The following is a 24,107-nucleotide window of genomic DNA, read 5'->3' as shown; positions in this document are numbered from 1 at the left end:
TCTCTCTCTTGAAGTTAAAACTCCTCTGTCCTGAAGATGTCGGAAAACTCAACGTTACAGCTTTACTGCTGACTGTTACAAAGTGCTGACACTGGAGACTCCTTCCATAAATGTTAAATAAACATCTCCTTAACAAATTTTTTAATCTATTTATTATTAATGGAGCATCTGATGTACACGTCCCTGTGAATGAGCTGTTACTATAGAAACGATAACGTATTATGACGAGTACATTAATATAAATCTGTGATTTATAGCTGCACTACTGTCAGAGCTTCTGTTATAGAAAATTAATCAACACCTTCTGAACAATCAGATTTGAGAATTCATCTGTGCTCTGGTGTAACAAAAACATAACACAATTCTATATTGATATTTATTATTCAAGTATCTATATTTAAGCCGTCTGTTCCTGATTAGCTCCTGATAAATACCTCCTTAAATAAATAAAATTGAAAAATAAATTGAAATAAATAAAATAGAATTGAATTGAATTGAATAGCACACTCCACATGTCACTAGGTTCACTTTTAAACAGAACTGTGTGCTGGTCGGCGCTGCACTGGGACTTACTGCGCCCTTTGTCTGTCCCAGTAGTCATTGTACTGTCATTGTACTGTCTTGTGCTGTCTTGTGTGGTCTTGTGTGGTCTGCACATGTTTGCACTTGTGCACTTTATGTATAATTTATGTAGTCCTTTGTAGTTCTGTGTTGTTCTGTGTTTCTTATGTAGCACCTTGGTCCTGGAGTACTTGTATATGGCTGAAATGACAATAAACTCCACTTGAACTTGAACTTGAACTAAATAACTCTGACTTTCGGTGAAGTTTTGCGAAGTCTTGCTCCTAGCGTGCCGCTAGTGAAGTTACAGAGATGGTTGTTTGTGTACATGCTTGTGCAGTATTGATGCTGTCTAGCCTGGTTAAGTCTGTCTGATGATCGTCTGATACTTTGCTTGTCTATTGATTCTGATGTTTGTTTGCGCTTTTGGATTCGTCTGCTTTGTTCAGTAAAACCCTGCACTGGCATGTGCGCCTGACTGATATTCCACTGAGATCAGTGTTTCTTGTATTTCTTGGTTGTATACCACACAGTCAGGTCTGTGGAGCTGTGTGTGTGTGTGTGTGTGTGTGTGTTTATAGATGACATACCGTGGCATTTTTGGACTGGTACCACTCAGGAATGGGTATGTGGTGGTTGTGGAACTTGCGTGGAACCCATTTCCGAGACTCGGCTTCCCACAGAATTTTGTTCAGGTCAGGGAAGTTATGGTGGATGTCCATGCCGTCCTGACTCCATCGACCCAAAGACCATCCGCTCAACTCCGAGCCCTGAGAACAGGACAGTTTATATTTTGGAGTTCATAGTAATAGCCAGTTGTTCATTAAGGACTGTATTTAGTTCCTAACTACGATGATACAGTATATGAATGAGAAAATGGCCAGATCAAATGAGACAATGCTGCATGAATAGCAGCTGTAATTATCACATTAATCACTGGCTTCATTTAACAAAATGGCTTCCACACTCATTATTCAGCTGGGCATAGAATAGCACTTGATCCAGCACATCCTGCTATTTTACATTTTATTTTTTATATCATGCTCTGACAGTTATTCATGCACACAATTTAATAAAGAAATTAAAAAGTAATTGAGGTCATGAAATAGTAACGTTTGTGCAGCATGCACTTAATTTTATCACAGTTTTAATTCAGTATTTAAGTTGTTAAGTCGATAAAATAATGCTGATGTTTGTGTTAATTCGATGTGCTCTCCTGTAAAGAAAACATGTCCATGGTTTGAAGGATAATCTGACCAAGCACTCGTCTGCTACACTTACACACAAACTCCAGTCTCGTCTGTTACACATACAGACAAACTCCAGTCTCGTCTGCTACACTTACAGACAAACTCCAGTCTCGTCTGCCACACTTACACACAAACTCCAGTCTCGTCTGCCACACTTACACACAAACTCCAGTCTCGTCTGTTACACATACACACAAACTCCAGTCTCGTCTGCTACACTTACAGACAAATTCCAGTCTCGTCTGCTAACCTTACAGACAAACTCCAGTCTCGTCTGCCACACTTACAGACAAACTCCAGTCTCGTCTGCCACACTTACAGACAAACTCCAGTCTCGTCTGCCACACTTACAGACAAACTCCAGTCTCGTCTGCCACACTTACAGACAAACTCCAGTCTCGTCTGCTACACTTACAGACAAATTCCAGTCTCGTCTGCTAACCTTACAGACAAACTCCAGTCTCGTCTGCCACACTTACAGACACACTCCAGTCTCGTCTGCCACACTTACACACAAACTCCAGTCTCGTCTGCTACACTTACACACAAACTCCAGTCTCGTCTGTTACACTTACAGACAAACTCCAGTCTCGTCTGCCACACTTACAGACAAACTCCAGTCTCGTCTGCCACACTTACAGACAAACTCCAGTCTCGTCTGCAACACTTACAGACAAACTCCAGTCTCGTCTGTTACACTTACAGACACACTCCAGTCTCGTCTGTTACACTTACACACAAACTCCAGTCTCGTCTGTTACACTTACAGACAAACTCCAGTCTCGTCTGCCACACTTACAGACAAACTCCAGTCTCGTCTGCCACACTTACAGACAAACTCCAGTCTCGTCTGTTACACTTACAGACAAACTCCAGTCTCGTCTGCCACACTTACACACAAACTCCAGTCTCATCTGCCACACTTACAGACAAACTCCAGTCTCGTCTGCCACACTTACAGACAAACTCCAGTCTCGTCTGCTACACTTACACACAAACTCCAGTCTCGTCTGTTACACTTACAGACACACTCCAGTCTCGTCTGTTACACTTACAGACACACTCCAGTCTCGTCTGCTACACTTACACACAAACTCCAGTCTCGTCTGCTACACTTACACACAAACTCCAGTCTCGTCTGTTACACTTACAGACAAACTCCAGTCTCGTCTGCTACACTTACAGACAAACTCCAGTCTCGTCTGCTACACTTACAGACAAACTCCAGTCTCGTCTGCTACACTTACAGACAAACTCCAGTCTCGTCTGCTACACTTACACACAAACTCCAGTCTCGTCTGCTACACTTACACACAAACTCCAGTCTCGTCTGCTACACTTACAGACAAACTCCAGTCTCGTCTGTTACACTTACAGACAAACTCCAGTCTCGTCTGCTACACTTACAGACAAACTCCAGTCTCGTCTGCCACACTTACAGACAAACTCCAGTCTCGTCTGCTACACTTACAGACAAACTCGAAGTCCTCCATGTGGAAAAGAAAAACCCTTTAAAGGGACGATATTATTAATCAATTAATAACGTTTGTGCAGCATGCACTTAATTTTATCACAGTTTTAATTCAGTATTTAAGTTGTTAAGTCGATAAAATAATGCTGATGTTTGTGTTAATTCGATGTGCTCTCCTGTAAAGAAAACATGTCCATGGTTTGAAGGATAATCTGACCAAGCACTCGTCTGCTACACTTACACACAAACTCCAGTCTCGTCTGTTACACATACAGACAAACTCCAGTCTCGTCTGCTACACTTACAGACAAACTCCAGTCTCGTCTGCCACACTTACAGACAAACTCCAGTCTCGTCTGCCACACTTACAGACAAATTCCAGTCTCGTCTGCTAACCTTACAGACAAACTCCAGTCTCGTCTGCCACACTTACAGACAAACTCCAGTCTCGTCTGCCACACTTACAGACAAACTCCAGTCTCGTCTGCCACACTTACAGACAAACTCCAGTCTCGTCTGCTACACTTACAGACAAATTCCAGTCTCGTCTGCTAACCTTACAGACAAACTCCAGTCTCGTCTGCCACACTTACAGACACACTCCAGTCTCGTCTGCCACACTTACACACAAACTCCAGTCTCGTCTGCTACACTTACACACAAACTCCAGTCTCGTCTGTTACACTTACAGACAAACTCCAGTCTCGTCTGCCACACTTACAGACAAACTCCAGTCTCGTCTGCCACACTTACAGACAAACTCCAGTCTCGTCTGCAACACTTACAGACAAACTCCAGTCTCGTCTGTTACACTTACAGACACACTCCAGTCTCGTCTGTTACACTTACAGACACACTCCAGTCTCGTCTGCTACACTTACAGACACACTCCAGTCTCGTCTGCTACACTTACAGACAAACTCCAGTCTCGTCTGCTACACTTACAGACAAACTCCAGTCTCGTCTGCTACACTTACAGACAAACTCCAGTCTCGTCTGCCACACTTACAGACAAACTCCAGTCTCGTCTGCTACACTTACAGACAAACTCCAGTCTCGACTGCTACACTTACACACAAACTCCAGTCTCGTCTGCCACACTTACAGACAAACTCCAGTCTCGTCTGCCACACTTACAGACAAACTCCAGTCTCGACTGCTACACTTACACACAAACTCCAGTCTCATCTGCCACACTTACAGACAAACTCCAGTCTCGTCTGCCACACTTACAGACAAACTCCAGTCTCGTCTGCTACACTTACACACAAACTCCAGTCTCGTCTGTTACACTTACAGACACACTCCAGTCTCGTCTGTTACACTTACAGACACACTCCAGTCTCGTCTGCTACACTTACACACAAACTCCAGTCTCGTCTGCTACACTTACAGACAAACTCCAGTCTCGTCTGTTACACTTACAGACAAACTCCAGTCTCGTCTGCTACACTTACAGACAAACTCCAGTCTCGTCTGCTACACTTACAGACAAACTCCAGTCTCGTCTGCTACACTTACACACAAACTCCAGTCTCGTCTGCTACACTTACACACAAACTCCAGTCTCGTCTGCTACACTTACAGACAAACTCCAGTCTCGTCTGCTACACTTACAGACAAACTCCAGTCTCGTCTGCTACACTTACAGACAAACTCCAGTCTCGTCTGCTACACTTACAGACAAACTCGAAGTCCTCCATGTGGAAAAGAAAAACCCTTTAAAGGGACGATATTATTAATCAATTAATAGTGGCATATTTTTGTATTTAATATGGACCTCGAGTGACATCGAGTGACGATATCAAGAAACATGCGCTTAAGTTCAAGATCAGAATCAATAAAGGCGTAATTGAGACACGCCCCTGTTATAGACAAACTCCACCCCTGTGTGTGTAACTATCATGTTACTTCAGTCTGTAGTTATGTCTGAGGTCTGAATGCTGATGTGTGTGATTTCAGCATTAAGCACTAGCATTAGTTTAAGCACTAGCATTAACTAGAAGAAGTCCTGGTCCACATTGGTTGTCTAAGTGTGTGTGTGTGGGTGTGTGTATATATATATATATATCTGTGTGTGTGTGTCTGTGTGACCTACAGCCTCTGAGGCCTTGTCGTATCCGTCTGGATTGACCGATGGCAGTAAATGGATCCGCGTCTCGCGAACCAGGTGTCGTATCCGTTGGTTACCGGAGCGATACTCCACGCATAAGAACTGCATTAACAGGAGGAGGAGTTCACGCCCCAGCACCTCGTTGCCATGGGAACCCGCCGTGTAGCGAAACTCCGGCTCACCTGGAGGAGGGGGGTGGATGAGTCATACCTGCGAGTGTGTTTTGATGAGTCATGGTAGCACTTTTGTTCAGAAGGCTGTAAAGAGCGTGTGTGTGTGTGTGTGTGTGTGTGTGTGTGTATATGTAATGATGTCTTACCCAGCTCATGTTCTCCTGGATTATCTGTTATCTCTATAGCGTAGAGTTTCTGTCCGTTGTAGCTCTTCCCGATGTTATAAATCCGGGTAATATTCGGGCACATTTCATTCACCACCTTCATTAACTGCAGCAGAAAGAACAGATTTATTTACAGTTTTTTTAATCACTGGCCTTACACAACCTTACACAACAATTTGTGACAATTGACGGTGGTTACAATTCTGCACAGATCCTAAACAAGGAATAAAACAATCTGCGTCATGCAACAACAGCATGGTGTGATGAAGCAGAGTTACTGTTACCACACAGAAGTTGTTTATTTTCCTATAACAGTATCTTATAACGAAAAAAATGAATAAACAAATAACCTCTTGGACACCAGAGATCACAGTCTGAAAAATACTCAGGCTTATAAAAGTTACTGATCACATTCAGAGTCTGTCAGCAAATTGAAAAATCCTAACTTATCCTACTTCAGCCTGTGTTTTGACTCTGTTTTGGAAGGAGTCTCCAGTGTCAGAGCTTTGTCACATTTGTTTACAAGAATTTCTGTGAGACCTCAGACTCTGAGAGTCGATGGTCGTTGGTCCCTGATTCGTGAGCGTGATGTGAAAGTGTGTTTTATTCTGTAGGGGGTTTGATGACTGAAACCCGTGCCAAAAAATATATCTTAGAAAATGAAAATATCTTGAATATGAGCCAATGTATTTAATAATTCTTCTGATCAAATATAAGATTCATCAGCCTGCTTTTAGATGCTTTAACTCATTTTTATGAGCTTTTCTTTAAAAATGCTTAAAATTAGAAAACATTATCTGCCAACAGAATGAGACAAACTAGTTAAAACTATTTCAAACTAGTAAAAATTGTCTATAAATAGGTTTAATTCAATTCAATTCGATTTTATTTGTATAGCACTTTTAAAAATGGACCTTGTCACAAAGCAGCTTTACAGAAATAAATACATTCAAATTAAACCTAAATAAATTGTAAATTTGTGAAGATATTGAGATGATATGAGGAAGAAACCTTGAGAGGAACCAGACTCAAAAGGGAACCATCCTCATCTGGGTGTCACTGGATAGTGCGATTATAAATAATTCCCTTAAACCTCTCCACTGTCCACTGATGAAGCCCCAAGCACAAAGCTGCTCATGGCAACCGCAGCCCCAAAGCCACCACAGTACAACTCGCCATATTAATGATTTTTATATCTGGTTTGTGTGTGATGACAGAAATCTGACTATATTCAGAATATCTTCACTTGCTAAAATGTCATTTTTTGTGGTGTATATTTGGGGTCCCACATTGACAACATTAGTTAGGATGGTGTGTGTGTGGTTCAAGCATTAAAGGCAGGAAATGAACAGTCGGAGGTAAAGCTGTAACTTTAAGTTTTCCGAGTTTTGTGGTTTCTCTGTAACATGAAAAGCTGCAATATTGTGATATATGTCTTGTTAACATCAAGGGAGAGAGAGAGAGAAAGAGAGGCTGGTGTTTATAGCTGCTATAACGTAAATGAGAACAGGAAAGAACTTGCTCCAGTAAAACCCTTTCATGCATAAATTATTTACACGCATATCCACAATCTCTTTTTTTCACTTAAAATTGCATAATGTATGAATTTTGCTTCTGTCTAAATATTAAATATATTAAAAAGCAAATGGATTATCCATGAGTAAAAAAGGCTAAAACAGTATGTTTGATATAATAATTAAAAAAAAATTTAAATCTTCCAATGTTCAAAATTTTTTAACATTCAGATTGAAGAAATTTTTTTTTAGAAAATAACATACAAAAGTTACACAGTTTACAACTGCTGAATGAAGCAAAGAGGTAAAAAATAAAAAAAAATTAATAATAATAATAATAATTTTCCCAAAAACACTCATTTAAAAAACAAACAAAAAAAATAGAATTGTAAAAATTTAAGGGGATCAGTGGAGTCTGGCACAAAAGCAGTTTTACTCTAAGTTTTTTTTTATGCAGAAACAGATAAAAAGTATGATGAGTTGTTCATGAATACATAAAAACTTGTAACTGTTGGCAGGTTGCTGTGGTATAAGAGGAATAAAACACTTGGGAACGTTCTGTTATAGGAAAATCGTCACCTTCAGTGTTGTAACAGTAACTCCTCATTATCCTTGACGATGACATAAACCCTGAAAGCTGAAGCTATAACAGCACAGCCCAGAGTGTTTCATTCCTTACTTAATGCATGCAGCATATTAAACTCAGGATTGAACGTTTCAGGATGAGATAACCGCGTTGCGTTATCGTGCTCACGCATGTTGCGGAGGCAGAACACAAAATGATATCGTGATCCACTACCACAGGAAAGGGAGGGACTAATTAGCCTTGTATCACGACGCAGATGAGAAAAGACGGAGCAGGAGCACAGAAACGGTGCGAATGAAAGTCAGGAGCATCTGCCTCTGTGTTCTGTACAGCTCTGCCTCATAGCACTTCAACATATGCTCTAAACAAAAGCGGGGCATGCTGGGAAACGGCCTTGTGAGCTGTCAGCCTGCATGCTTAATAATGTATTTTCATGTTTTGTTTGCCAGCTGCCTGTATGGTAATTAATCAAAGCAGAAAGAATGGGGTTTTAATTAAGCTCTTGATGAACTGTGATTTCCACATTGTAAATCTTTTCCCAGACATCTGTTTTTCCTGATCGAGCATGTGGGCGGCCAGCGTGGATGTCATTCGCTCAGCTGGCGTGCACCAAGCCACCACTTTCTTGTCGAACAGCACCACTGACGTGTGTATTAGAAGATGTGTAACTACAGGTTAGCATGTCTTAATAGTTCTTCTGATGTACAGAAATGACTAGCAAGCTAAACAGCACATGTTTAGCAGCAGAACGATCTATAAATATTGAAGTGTTAGCGTTAGTAAGGAATAAAACATGATAAAGTGGGGTGTTATAGGAAGAAAACCCATGATGGAGTGGTGTGGAGAGTTACTGTGACCACCCCAAGGTTGATTATTTTCCTATAAAAGCATGTCCTGAAGTGTTTTATTCCTCTTATACCACCACAAGATAAGTTATTTCCTGTTATAGGTTATGCTATAGCAGCTATAGAGCTGGACGTAATTACTGAAACAATCTAGCATTCCCTTTTAAGAAGGAATTAAAATGTAGAAAATGATTCATTTGCAGTTTGGAAACATGGTAGGGAAATTTTAGGGGGAAAAAAAGACTAAAGATTTTAGATTTATTGACTAAAACGGTTATGGATTTTTATCAAAAGACTAAAACAAAATCCAAATTAGCTCTCTAAGTGAACAGTGAAATGATCAGTACGTGTTGTAGCTCAAATGCTGTACATGTCGATTAAACACTACAGGATGTTTTTGTTATGTTTTAAATGAAAACCATCGTATTGGAGCTGTGACATCTGATGGCTTTCTGCATCCACGTAAGAAATTAACAGCCAACTAAGTGGCCTGTTATTAAAATAAATGAATGGACAAAGTGAGGAACACTTTAGAGCATGTTTTACATAATCATACATAAATCTAGTACACATAAATCTTTGTGATTTTATACAATTCTCATATATAACTTATTATTGTTGATATTAATGTTATATGAATTAAAATAGCACCGTCTTGGGATTATTATTAAGCTATTATGCAGTATTGCTCTATTTTTTAGAGTAATATGTTGATCGTATCTTGGGTGCTGAACATTTCTTTCTAACTTCCTTTACATTAAGCCAAGCAGTTAGGAAGCTTTATATTGACGTTGCCTCACAGTCCGGAATGGCGGACATGTTGACGTATTTTAGTAGCTAGCAGCAGCTGTTAATGCGCCACCTACAGCAGCTTTCTAATATTTATAACACAGTACATCCAAATGAATCGGTGAGAATGTAAGGCATTGTGAAGGTAATGAAAGTGTGATGTAGTGGTGAAGATCGTTCTTTACCTGCCTCATCTCTTTGTAATTGTGGTGTCTGAAGTCCAGCTTGTCTGTGGTGGTGATTTCATTGCGGCGGTGGTAATAATTATTAGGATCTGAAATGTACACACAAAAAGATATAATCCAAAGGCATAATTTATAAAAACAACATTCTGTAATTAACCCTTAAAATTAAATTTTTGCCAACATTATGATTTTGTTACATACAGTATTTTGCTTTTGAAACTATTCATTTGCACCACATTTTCTCCAAAGAAGTTTTTTTTTTTCTTTGCTAATATTTTCTTCTCCCTTTATTTTGTAATCTTCACCCTTATCTATATCTTCCCCATGTCAAAAAAAGAATAATAAAACATGCTGTTATAGGAAAATAATCAACTTTGGGACTGGAACAGTAACTCTGCTTCATCACACCACCTCATTTGTTGATTATATTCCTATAACAGTAACACAGTGTTTTATTCCTTCCTTATAGTGTAACATAACTATAACTGATTAAATAGATATTAAACGGATCTCTTTTCATTGTTAGGCTGCATTTAAACATAGCTACTGATGTGAACCAGCTGCATGAAAAAGGGTTCCTCATGGGTTCTTCGGATGGTTATGGGTTCTAGATTTCTAACTTGGTTCTGAAAGATCAGCCCTCTGCTGTACTACACTGTACTACACACACACTGCTTTCTCTTCTCCACTGTGAAGAACCCAGGGTTGTTTTTTTTTACCTGGTAAGGGGCATCCCAGGATCTCCGCCCTCATACAGATGCTGCCGTGGTTGTACCAGGAGCGCGGGTTGATCCGGATGTAGCGCGCCACCACAGGCCTGGGGAATTTGTTCAGCACTGGGATCTCCTTCTCCTTATTGCCAATGAACAGCTACTGAGGCAAGCACAGGTCATGATGAATACAAAATCAACTTTTATTCATCATCCTCGTGCTCACAGTTGTAAAATTGTAATGTGTTGAAAATATCAAGTCCATACAAGAAACTATAGGCTGAACAAAAACAGATAAAGAAATAAATTGATTAAAAAATAACTGTGTTTTAGTTACTTTATGGACTATTTGCATGGTCAAGTCATTTCTAGAGTCTGAGATGAGCCAAGAGTCCACAATGTGTCTGAGTCAAGTCACACGTCCACTATGATTCTGAGTCAATTCTAGAGTCCACTATGAGTCTAAATCGAGTCACAGGTCCAGTATGAGTCGAGTCACCTGTGCACCCTGAGTTTGAGTCGAGTCACACATCCACTGAGTTATGTCATGTCAAATGTACACTATGAGTCTGAGACAATTCCACAGTTTGCTATGAGTCTGAGTCAAGTCACAGGTCCAGTATGAGTCAAGTGACATGTACACTATGAGTCTGAGTTGAGTCACACATCCACATATAAGTCTGAGTCAAGTCACATGTCCATTAGGAGTCTGAGTTAAGACACATGTCCGCTATGAGTCTAAGTTGAGTCACACGTCCACTATGAGTCTGAGTCAGTTCTAGAGTCGACTATGAGTCTAAGTTGAGTCACACGTCCAAAATGAGTCGAGTCACACGTCCACTGAGTTTGAGTCATGTCAAATGTACACTATGAGTCTGAGTCAGTTCCAGAGTCCGCTATGAAACTGAGTCGAGTCACATGTCCACTATGACTCTGAGTCAAGTCTCGGGTTATATATATCGAGTCATAGATCCACTATGAGTCCAAGATGAGTGAAGACTCCACTATGAGTCTGAGTAGAGTCAAGTGTTCACTGTAAGTGAGTCGAGTCACATGTCCACTATGAGTATGAGTCATGTCAAATGTACACTATGAGTCTGAGTCAGTTCCAGAGTCCGCTATGACTCTGAGTCAAGTCTCGGGTTATATATATCGAGTCATAGATCCACTATGAGTCCAAGATGAGTGAAGACTTCAGTATGAGTCTGAGTAGAGTCAAGTGTTCACTATAAGTGAGTCGAGTCACATGTCCACTATGAGTATGAGTTGACTCGAGAGAACCTCTCAAGATTTATTCCTAAAGTTCTATAGGAACTTAATTTTTTTCCTCATTGCTGTCATCTTCAGCTTGCTTTAACACAATTAATGCTAAAACGTTATTGGAGCTGTAAGTGTAAGGGTATAGATGAACAGTCTCACTGTGTCTCCACAGGGTTTTAATTGAAGCACTTTGAGTCTCCAACATGGTGCACAATTATTTACAATTACATCTCCTGGTAATTAGGTTTGCAAATGAGCGTCTAATAAACCTGAAACAAGCATACGCTCTTCAGAATCGACGGCAATCAAATGCTCATACAGGATCCGATCAGTAATTAGAATAACAATAATATTCTCCTGTGTAAAAGGAGCTGCATCTGTAATGAATTAGAATCTCTTTTAATTATCATCTCAATTAATAAAAATGATTAGAAGGTTTGTAAAAGAAAAAAGCGGATAATGCTGTAATAAAAATAATCAGCCAGTTTGGAACGAAGTGTTCGCCAATTACTGACATGGAGTGATGTTAATTCTAGTGTTTCTAGACAGAAGCCTGAGCCAAATTCAATCAGCTCAATCAGGTGCAATGAAATCAAATTCAATCGAGTTTCATTTTGTAGAAGATGAAATAAATTAACCTGTTTTTAATCTGCAATGTAATAACAGTAGTTATAATATCATACTGTTGACGGTTTGCTGAATCTGCTGTTTTAACCATTAAACCCAAAAATGGCTGACCTTTTGTTTTTTATACTGCAGAATACTCCTTACCTCTCAGTATTGATCAGGTCTCCTCCATTAGCAGTTTAAAAATAAAACATTTTTAGTGTACCATTTAATGAGACTCATTGTGGATTCTGGACTCCACCCAGACTCATAGTAGATGTCTGACTTGACTCAGAGTCAGTGGATATTTGACACAATTCAGACTCATAGTGGACTCTGAACTCAACTCAGACTTATAGAAAATGGGTTATTTGACTCAACACACACTCATAGTGGATGTGTGACTCGACTCAGACTCATAGTGAACTCTGAACTTGACTGTAAGTAATCGCGGACATGTGACTTAACTCAAATCAGACTCATAGTGGACACGGGACTCGACTCAGACTCATATTGGATGTCTGACTTGGACTCATACTCATACAGGACACATGACTTAACTCAGACTCATAGTGGATGTGTGACTCAGTGGACGTGTGACTTGACTCAGACTCATAGTGGATGTGCGACTCGGTGGACATATGCCTTGACTCAGACTCATAGTGGATATGTGACTCGACTCAGACTCATAGTGGATGTGTGACTCAGTGGATATGTGACTTGACTCAGACTCATAGTGGATGTGTGACTCAGTGGATGTGTGACTCGACTCAGACTCATAGTGGATATGTGACTCGACTCAGACTCATAGTGAACGTGCGATAAATATAACTACATTCAAGGTGATATGTAAATGTTTGTCTCTTTACCGCTGCACATGTGACACTCCCATGGAGAATGAATTATAAAGCATCAAGACTCAAAATATGTCTATGGCTTGGACTCAAAAAAAAGGAAGATGTCTGCTGTGAAGCACTTTAAGGTGCACCCTAAATGTAATGCGATATGAACAATAATAATTATAAGTTTATGTAATAATAATAATAACTGTTAGGTACATGCTCTGCTCACCAGGTCTCTGGAGCCATTCTTCAGAGTCACCCAGGTGTGTGAATCATTGCTGACCAAAACTCGGTACGACGTCACCCAGTCACTCCTGAAAAAGAGTCAGAAATGGAAAAGCAGTGGAGTGAATGATGTAGAGATTGAGGAATATGCTCTGTATTGATTAAAAATCTGAAGAAGTTATGTTCAGTCAGATGAGCATCTGAGCAGCAGAGTTGAAAGGTATTTGTTGTGTTTTTTTTTCAGACTTAACAGGACAAAAACATGATGAAACTTTGGAAGGAGGAACAAAAACAACAGGGCAGAAGTTAATCAAAATAATTAAGGATGAGACACAGAACAGGTGAACACATTAGGGTAATAAACCAATGACAGGGCAGGGGGCGGAGACAGGACCAAAACCAGAGCAAAAACTCAAAGTTTGTGTTTTTCATGCATTTAAAATTTTTGTGTTGTTATGTTTATCATGAATTTCAAACAAAATTTATTGATTAAGATCAATTTTAATCTTTAAATAAGAAAGTGACCCAGCATTCTGTGGATTCTGATCTTCTTTACAGTAAGACGTGAAATTAGTAGTAGCAGACCTATAATTCTAGGCTTACTAAAATTGAAGAAGAAGTAGAAGGAGAAGAAGAAGAAGGAAAAGAAGGGTCATGGGTTCATGAGAATTTTGGACACTTAAAATGGAGTCACTCACAGCCAAAAAAAATATTGCAAACCCTTTATGTATGAGTTGATTCAAGCTGCTAGCTGTTTGGGGTGTAAATGGCAGAATAAGATGACTACATGATGATCCTCAGCTCTGAGGCTTTTAGTTCACCCTTATGATTCAGGGTTCCTGTTGAATCACCACTTCCCAGGTTTTTCCCATGTTTTCTAAAATGTTTTGGGGAATTTTTTAATGTCTTCATCGAGTGTTTAAAGCTCAGGAGTCGGATGTTGAGCCGATTTGGACATCGTTATGATTGTGGGATTTAAAAATAGATTTGAATAACGAGGTTTTCCTTCCTGCAGCAGTAAATGAGCTCAGGGCAGACCAAAAATACCCCCAATTAATTAATAATTCATTATCCGTATCCTTTTATTCTAATTACTATAAAGAGGCCTGCAGCAGAATCTTCACTTCCTCTCTGATCCAGGAACAGCCGTGATGTGTGTTAGCCATGTGTTACAGGAAGTTACGAGAAGAGGATAAAAGGAGATAAAATATTAAAATGGAGCATAAATCTCACACTAAACTGGGAAGCCGTTCTTAGTAGTGTGTGTTAGACGTGACACCGTTATGTATGAGGTGATGCTTAAAACGTTGTATAAAGTGCTTCTCAAATTTAAAAGATGGTGTTTTTGTACCTGTTTCCTTTGAGAAGCTTTATTCCCGTAGGTCCATTTCAGGTTTTCTAGATGCCACTGAAAACCCCATGCAGGTGCGTAACCTGACTCTGAATACCAGGAACTTTCTCCTGAGTAAATATTCATGTAACGTTTGGACTTAAATTGATTAATCTGAAGAAAATGTTAAGATTAAAATGAATAATAATGTAAATGAATGATAACGTGAAGGTACATAGATTACTAATTAAAACACATTCTCATTCATATTGATTAGAAATATATTAGTAAAATTTACAGTTTTGATAGTGTATAGCCTGAATGTATCCGCACACACCATAGTTTTTATTGTTTTAATTGTTGTGATGTCATAGTTACACATTACGTACGGCTAAATCATGCTAGGTTTTAGTGATTCAGTTCAGTTCAATTTTATTTGTATAGCCATTTTAACAATAGACATTGTCACAAAGCAGCTTTACAGAAAGAAATACATTTTATTATTAAAATAAATTTTAAATGTATGAATTTATCCCTAATGAGAAAGCCAGAGGTGATGGTGGTGAGGAAAAACTCCCTGAGATGGACATGAGGAAGAAACGTTGAGAGGAACCAGACTCAAAAGGGATCCATCCTCATCTGGGTGACACCCGATAGTGCGATTATAAATCATTCCCTTCTATAACTGTGTACTACATGCACAAATAGTGCAGTTGTGTAACCAGGAAATTCATTAGTTTTCACATGAAGTCTGTTTTGTTAAACCTCTCCACTGTCCACTGGTGGAGACCTGAGTGCAAGCAGATGTTTTTACATCAGGCATTAAGCAGATCCTACGCAGTATTTAACACGTCGCCTGCCGAATTTTCAGTCTCTCTAAACAATAGAAGCTCTGCTGCTTTCTGTGTTTTATTATTTAATAATTAATTTATATAGAAACCACGACAACTTTATCAGCATCGAACCACGTGGCTGGAATTAGCATCTGACATTTTCACTATCTGACTGGAACAGTGCCTTTAACACATTGTGTGTGTGTGTGTGTGTGTGTGTGTGTGTGTGTGTGTGTGTGTGCGTGCGTGTGCGTGTGCGTGTGTGTGTGTGTGTGTGTGTGTGTGTGTGTGCATGTGTGTGTGTGTGTGTGGGCAGTGCGAATGCAATTTAAACAAATCTTTCTCCAAATTTATTTGATCTTTGCTTCATTTTATTCCTGTATTCCATTTGAAGGCAGAACATAAGAGTGACAAAGTGTTTCACATGGATGTGAGACATTTTTATATAAATCTTGTGATTGTTTATTATTTATTATTTTATTTTTAAAATTGAAAAAATTATTAATTAGCAAGTAATATATAGTTTACTAATTAAAGCTTAATTAGTTATTGAGTAAGTATTATGTAGAATTAAAACATATTTTATATAAAATGTTTAAATATTCAGATATCAGGTTTAATTATTAGAATAAAAGTTTGATTTAATTAACACTTTATAATACATTTATTTATCAATTATTTTACATGACGGTTTGTCGTTTATATCATTAATTATTTTTGATGATTTTTCCAGAAGGTTTTATTCATCAGGTTTATCACATTGTAAAGTTGGGTGTAAATGTTTTCGTCGATCAAACCGAGCTAAAAATTCTCACCAGATTTGAAAATGTCACTGATTTTCCTCGAACTCGTGTGCGTACATTGATAAATTACCATGTTTACGGCAGGGATGATTTACATTAAGCCACACCCATGAAACTCCATAAAAGGCAAAGCTCACAGAGAGCTGAAGACAACAAAAATATAGTTATGCTGCAATCGATTTACCTCAGAAGCAGGAAGTCGGACCTTACAATTACGTCATTTTCGACCTCCACGTGTTCAAGCTACAAAGAGGGGAAAAACCACAGAAGCCTCCATGTTCATCTTTTGTTAGCTAAAAGCTAGCCAGCTAACTGTGCCGAGTGATGTATATCTACCTCAGAACAGTGAGCTGGAGAGTCAGTGTTACAGATTTAACTAATATGTCTAATATTTATCTATTTATCTATTATGTGTATATACAGTATAACCCATTTAAAGGTAAGAAGTGCTGCTGTGTTTACTGCTGATGCTGTGAGCGGCCATTTTGATTTGACGTCACTTGCTGAACTTGGGGTTGAGGAGACCATCCTGAGTTTATGAGTTGAGGAAGTGGGTTTTCTTGTTTTTAAAGTTATGAATTACAAGTTTAATTTGAATGCAAAATTTGATAAATGTGTGAGTGTGTGTGTGTGTGTGTACTCACGACCAGTGTGAGCTCCTGCCCTGTGTTATGACTCCGGTGAATTTGGTGAGTCTCCGGGCGTCGACCTCGAACCACTGCAGCGGGTCGTTCCTGCCTGCACACCACGCTCCGTCGTACAGATCGTCCTCATACAGACCAGCCTGGAAAAGCAACACACAAAAAAAATTATTAAAAAACATACAAAACATTATCACAAACTGGACACAGAGTTCTCTGCTAGCATTCACTAGCCGTGTGAATCTGCTGATGTGATGGAGTTCAGTTCAGTGAGTAAGGCGGCTCAGTCAGGCTGTAGAGAATTATCCAAAAACTACAGACGCTTTTCTTAAAACTTTCCAACAGAAAAGCAACGTATCTTAAAACTTTTTACTGAAACTTGGCAAAAAAATGTTTTATCAGATACCAGAGAAAACATATAACTTACGGGATATCGGATCCTGTAACACAGCTAATGCCAGAGATTGGAATTAGATTTGAAAACGAAATTTATTTTTGAATTTGGAAATGTTTACATATAAAGAGACTTCACTGGTTTTTCTTTTTAATTGTGCAATAATATTTGATGCCATATGTACAATAAGTGCAATATTTTAACTGTTCAATATTCTTTTTTTATTTATTTTATTTTATTTTACTTTCTGCACTGAGAGTACTCACTCAATTTCATTGTACATCCATTGTTACAATGACAATAAAGAGTTACTTACTTATTACTTATTACTTACTTATTACTTTTGATAGGATTTTTAAAATATTTTCTATTATATTTACACTTAAAGAGTTTAACTGTGAAGTGTTTCTATAAAAAATAATTAATCTTAGCAGTTTAAGCAGTTAAAACACTGAAATGTCGGATGGGTTTCAGTATCAGCTGATACACAAAGGTATCGGTAAAGAAAAAGTTGATGTGCCATTTCTATTTTTTTAATCATATTTTCCTGAGAACAGCTTTTTCAGCACGGACACTAACTTTACACTTTACTCATTACACATTCATGAATAATTCAATGCATTGTGGGAAACAGTGGCGTTCATATAAAGACGTGTAACTGTGATAATGAGTTGACCTGGATGTTGAGTCGTCCTCTGTGAGCTCCCAGACCGTACCGCTGCATGCTGGAGGCGTGAAGCTGGAAGTCATCGATTTTCAGAGTCTCCAGGCCGAGAGGCGGGCAATCTAATGAAGCAGAGCAAACATTTACTCCACAAACACCACCAACAGGAAGTAGAACCTGCTCATGATGGTGTGTGTTCATCGAGTCACACCACAGACTGTAGTGTTCATTTCAGCAGCGTTTCATCTCTAACTCTCTAAATGAGCTGATGAACATTAAACACTAAACACGGTGGTGCCGTGACCCGCCTCAGAGTTATCAACCCAAACAGAATGAAGTAAACATCACACAGCTGCGAACCGTAACACGTCATTACAGTGCAGAATATTATACATAGCTCAGTAAAGAGTTAAACACGCAATGTTGTGCTGTTATAGTAAAATAATCAACGATGAGATGGTGTGATGAAGCAGAGTTACTCTTACCATGTTGTCAGATTGTTGTGTTTCTGAGAAACCGCAAAGAAGCGTAAACTCCTCTGTCCTGAAGATGTCGGAAAACTTAAAGTTACAGCTTTACCTCTGACTGTTACAAAGCGCTGACACTGGAGACTCCTTCCATAAATGTTACATAAACATCTCCATTACACAAACAGATCAAGAGTTGAACACAATTTTTAACCCATTCGCTGTACAAGTCCCTGTGAATGAGCTGTTACAATAGAAACGTATTAGAACAAGCACATTAGTATAAACCTGTGATTTGCAGCTGCACTACTGTCAGAGCTGCTGTGTTCCTGGGATAGACTCTGGATCCATCACCATCCTGGCCCAGATAAAGCTCTTGCTCAAGATGGATGAATGAATAGATGAATAAATGAATTAATGAATGAATGAAAGTGATGTGAGAAAGTTAAATGACTCATCTCATATTTCGATTATAAACAATTTTCAATCAAATCCCTGGGCACCTGAGTTTCAGAAGGCACAGCTCTGTTGAAAGAAAAAAAATCTGACATACAGTTCTGTGCAGAAGTCTTAGGCACATGCAAAGAAATACTGTAAAGTAAAGATGACTTCAAAAACAATGAAATTAAATCTTTCTATTTAAAAGAAAACTACTACAACGTGCAGTAAACAATAATAAACTAAACAAACTCAGTATTTGGTGTGATGAAAAAATCAGTATGTGAGGTGCAGTGTGTGCAGTTTTATAAGGAAATGAGCTGGAAGTGTTACTGAGCATCTTGCAGAAGCAGCCACAGTTCTTCTGGAGACTTTGACTGTCGACTCGCTTCTTATTTCTGCAGCGAAACCCAGCAGCCTTCATTATGTTTTTATCTGAAAAGTGTCTCTTATGGAATCTGCTGCTTTCTTTACTGACATACAAACATTTTTCTGGAACGTTTCATTTTGTGCCGGAAAACTAATGTTTGGAATCTAAAATGTTTTTGTTCTGAATCAATAATGTAGAAGTCAGAAAATAAACATCTATAACAAAGTTTGTACTAAGAAAAATAGGGTGCCAAGACTTTTGCACAGTACCGTACATTAAATTAATTTGTTCAGCAGAAATTAAATGAAATTAATAAGAATACCATTTTATTTTATTTTTTAAAAAAAAAAGAAATGTTGCTATGGGCCACAGCTGGAGGTTTCCTCAGTTACTACCTTTTGATTTCAGAGAACAACTTTCATTTCGTTTCGTTTCGTTACCCAAAAATTCTCATAAATCAAGATAAATGAAACCTCACGAGGTGTTTTGTTTTTGTTAACACTCTGGAGTGATCAGTGAGTATTTTACTACCATATGAAAAGTGGACATTAATTCAGTTTTATTTGAACAGCAGTTTAAACAATGGCCATTGTCAGAAAGCAGCTTATTATCAGGAAAGCTTAAGATCGAAAGCAAATGTGATGATGAAGTTACATTTTGTTACCCAGATGAAGTTTCTGAAGTTTGTTTGTGGTGAAATAAGTGTTTCCTTCAACCAGTTTTACGAAACCGGTGCAGGCATGAGCTCAGAACTGCAGAATGAAGTAAATAAAGCTGTAAAATATCGGCCTAATTGCCGACAGCAGGATGCGGGATAACAAAGAGCTCCTTCGTCTAGAGTCTGTGGTTTGCCTTGGCCTGGCCTCGAGTCTGTCCGTGTGATTTCAGCCAGAAAATATGATGAGGCGTTGAAACGTGTGAGATCAGACACATCAGAGAGACTCACTGAGACGGACGCTAAACAGCATTCTGACCAAAATACCTCGTCTGGAGAACAGCTTTCACAAAAGGGTCGAAAGCATGCATTTCCTTCTCTCTCGTTTCTGTGTGTGTGTGTGTGTGTGTGTGTGTGTGTGTGTGTAGACATTCAGTATGCTAACCACATGCTCTCTGTTGCATAACCTCACCACAGCTCGAACACAAAGGTCAGTGCAGATGTTGGAATCCCAAATCCAATTAAATTAAAGGGAATTAAATCTAATTAAATTCTCTCTAATTAAATTTAATAAACATTATTGTTTCCTCAAGGGGTCAGATGAGGACTTGGTTCACTGACTATCATAATTGTGCAGGAGAAACGATGTACCATACTGTATGTAAGATACGATGTCCAAGAAAGTATCTTTAATATTTAAAATAAACATTAATGTGTTAGAACGAGTGCATTAATGCAAGTGAATGAAGGAACAAAATGGAAGGAAGGATATGGAAGGGCATGGAGGAAGAGAGAGAAAAGTAAAGATTTAGAGAAAGAAAGAAAGATTGATTCATGGTATTCATGGAATTAAAAGAAATAAAGGAAGGAAGAAAGGAAGGGAGCGATAAAAGAAACAGAAAGAATGCAACAAAACAAAAAAATGGGAGTGTGTATTTAATCAAAGCTTCTGATTGGTCAGTTGCAGTAAAACTCATTATGACATCATCAACTGGGAATTTAAATTATCCAACATTCAGTTTCACACTTTAACTCTGTGATTGAGCTGTTGCTATAGAAACAGTAATGTATTAGAACGAGCGCTTTAATATAAACCTGCACTACTGTCTACTGCTGTTAAAGAAAATTAATCAACACCTCCTGACCAATCACAATCCAGAATCCAGACTCCACAATCCAACTGCGCTGTTGTGTTTTGGTATTAAGGAGAAATTTTCCGTGTGACTTTTTGTCCACTATAAGAGCAGATTATGTGCATGAGTTATTGACATATGGGTGAAATAGCAAGTGATGTGAACTCATACGCTTGTGGTTTCCAGTTTCCTCAGGTACGAGTGGAAGTAAAAATCCAGTCAGCGTGCGCAGAACCATCACATCGTGCACTGAATTATCCTCACTGTCCACGATTCATCAGATGATTGATGACACTGACAGCACGCGGAGGCTTAATGAGCTCGTCATGATGTCAGGGCAATAATAATTAATGAAATGATTTAATTACATTAGCCTAGCGAGTTATTAAACAGGAAGTAGGTCACGCTTACATCAGGCAGATTCTCCTACTAACCATGTTTAAGTCATTGTTGCTTGTTTTTCCCTTTTTTTTAGTTTGAGAATAAACTTCGCCAGACCTACTTCCTGCACAACACACACTCTTTACCCGTCTGAGAGCTATTAAACACCTCATATAGAGAGCTCCGATATTTATAAAAGAGAAGAAAAGCTTCTGTCTCGAGCATGAAAAATAACACCACCTGCTTGTCTGATCATGCACTCCTCCTCCTCTTCCTCTTCCTCCTCCTCCTACAGAAGCACTTCTTTTAGATTAATCTGAACCACAAGGACACACTGAATGCACAGAAATGGCAGACTGAGGAAGTGTTAGGAGAAAGCCAGGACACTGAGGGTCATATACAGAGCTGTGTATAATCACACACACCAGTATTCAGACCTCAGACATAACTACAGACTCAGGCACTATGTATGTGAAGTTACGGGAGAGTTACACACACAGGGGGTGGAGTTTGTCTAAAAAAAGGTGTGTCTCAGTTACACTCGATCCTGACCTTGAACTTAGGCATTTTTCTTGTGTGTTATTGGCTCAAGTGAGAAGCAGGATTAATTCCTGAAATTTCCTGTCACTCTGAAATGTATGTTTTGGCTGTAAATACACTCAACCACACTACGGGAAGCCATTCAAGGCCAAAATTAAACACTCCTAGATATGAAACTATTCATTAATTAATTATATCCTAGAGACGATACATTTTTAAAGGGCACATCTCTCCTCGTCTCTCTAACACTCTGTCTGTCTCCATCTCTCTCTCTCTCTCTCTCTCTCTCTCTCTCTCTCTTGCTCTGAACCGTTCCTGAGCTGAAGAAGAGTGATTGTTTCGAATCCACTGATCCAGTCCAGAATGTTATCTTCTAGATATATCTGACAGTGCTTCCAGAAAGCATGGATCACTAAAAATCAAAGAACTGATAAGGGCATGGCTCTGGAGGAAGTCAGGAGTCTCTACCATCGCTACCATCAGGAGGAGGAAGGAGCTTCTTCTGTCTTTCCAAACACCACAAATGACATTTGACTTTGCCTCTAAGAAAGCGAAGAAAGTCAAGTTAAGGCACAGAATGTCTCTGACTGGAGTAAAGGAGTCAGGATGGTCAGGGTTGCTGGTGCTGGAGGTTCCTGTATAAAGCAGATCTACAGTCGCAGGTCATGCACATGGAAATGGCTTTAAACAGAAATGTGGCTCACGTCGACCCTACTATAGGAGAAGAATCTCAATTCTGTGGCAGGGAGGAAACGTTAGACCACCTGCTCATCAGAAGATTACTGAAATCACAAATTACTTAAATCCTGCTTCAGGGAGGTTTGGAGTCAGCTGGACGGAATGTGTGTGTGTGTGTGTGTGTGAGAGTTCGGGCCAAAGTATACAGCTGCACACAGAAATCTGTTCTTTATTGAATTTTATGATAGATCAGGTCAAGCTTGCTGTCATCTAAGGGAGTGAGACTCAGGACACTGTCTCTGTCCCTCTATCTTTCTCTCTTTATCTGTTTATCTCTCTATCTTGATCTCTGTCATAACATGAATCGCTAATGCCATGTGACTCACTGCGCTAATAATCCTGAAATATTGCTCAGGACATGCTCATGCAGTTCTCTTCTCTTCCTTCTGAAAAAAAAGCATATCTTTTACAAGATTCTTTATTATTTTTATTCCTATATTTGGGATTTTATGTGTTCTGAGTGTAAAGGTCATTTGCTGTATCATGAAAAGGGAAAATGCAGAAAATAAGACTAAAGGTAAAAGATTAAAAACGTTATAATCATGCATGTTGTGCTACATTGGTTTGTGTTCCTCTTATTCCTGGCCAAACATTTCATCAGAAGATGAACATGAAGGGACATGTGGGAAATATGCTTTTAAATTGATGATGTAAAAGAGTTTCTAACGTTTAACCCCTATAGCGAGTGAGGAATGAGGTCACAAAGCCAAGCTCCGCCTCCCCGCTTTCACACACCATCCAATTACACACACAGTGTCGGTGTTTCTCAGAAATAGCAGGACTTAGGAGGATGTGTGTGAGTGTGTGAGTGTGCTGTGATCAAACCATCTGCCTACAGGCTTCTCTTTCTGCAACACACACACACACACACCATAAGCTCCGGAGTTTCTGGAATTCTGCGAACTTGATAAAAGATAAAAAAGATATAAAGCAGCATGAAATAGTAAGACATCTCAATGTCTTACACACTGTCACACACACACACACACACAGAGACAGAGAGAGAAAGAGAGATGTGACATCTTTCTCTCTTCCTATCTGCTTTTCAGTTTCACTCCCACACACACGACACATGATTTGATGATATGGTTTCCCCTCAAAAGTATCTTCTGAAATGTGAGGTCTCTGTCTCTAACACACACACACACACACACACTGTGTATGTGACAAGTTCTGAGACAATGTCCGATGTCAGAGAGACTTTGAGAAAAGTAAAACAAGCTGAAGCTTGCTGCTTGTGTATGTCAAGTAGAGCATTGACTAATGACATTGTGAATGATAAAATTAAAACATGAACACAGAATAAAAGTGTGGACAGGTGTGTGTGTGTGTGTGTGTGTGTGTGTGTGTGTGTGTGTGCGTGTGTGTGTGTTTACACTGTAAATGCAGAGAAAATCTGTTGGCACTGGAGATGCAAATGTGTGGT

The 24,107-nt window shown here is 39.0% G+C and overlaps 1 protein-coding gene across 1 annotated transcript in view; it reads right to left on the bottom strand.

Moving 5' to 3' along the window:
* The window catches only part of cpxm2 (carboxypeptidase X (M14 family), member 2), a 50,864-nt gene that overhangs the window by 10,443 nt on the left and 16,314 nt on the right, over window positions 1-24,107 (bottom strand). The window contains exons 3-10 of the mRNA XM_026914653.3: window positions 17,972-18,081; window positions 16,905-17,044; window positions 13,299-13,383; window positions 10,371-10,521; window positions 9,652-9,740; window positions 5,715-5,838; window positions 5,381-5,577; window positions 1,152-1,331 (exon numbers count right to left, since the gene is read on the bottom strand). Coding sequence (XP_026770454.1) covers window positions 1,152-1,331; window positions 5,381-5,577; window positions 5,715-5,838; window positions 9,652-9,740; window positions 10,371-10,521; window positions 13,299-13,383; window positions 16,905-17,044; window positions 17,972-18,081 — 1,076 coding nt within the window. The remainder of the gene's footprint in view (window positions 1-1,151; window positions 1,332-5,380; window positions 5,578-5,714; window positions 5,839-9,651; window positions 9,741-10,370; window positions 10,522-13,298; window positions 13,384-16,904; window positions 17,045-17,971; window positions 18,082-24,107) is intronic.

This window comes from Pangasianodon hypophthalmus, chromosome 12 (genome assembly GCF_027358585.1).
Source record: "Pangasianodon hypophthalmus isolate fPanHyp1 chromosome 12, fPanHyp1.pri, whole genome shotgun sequence".
In the NCBI taxonomy this organism is placed as follows: Eukaryota; Metazoa; Chordata; class Actinopteri; order Siluriformes; family Pangasiidae; genus Pangasianodon; species Pangasianodon hypophthalmus.
The sequence above is the reverse complement of the archived record's forward strand: the minus strand, read 5'-3'. Positions and strand labels throughout refer to the sequence as shown.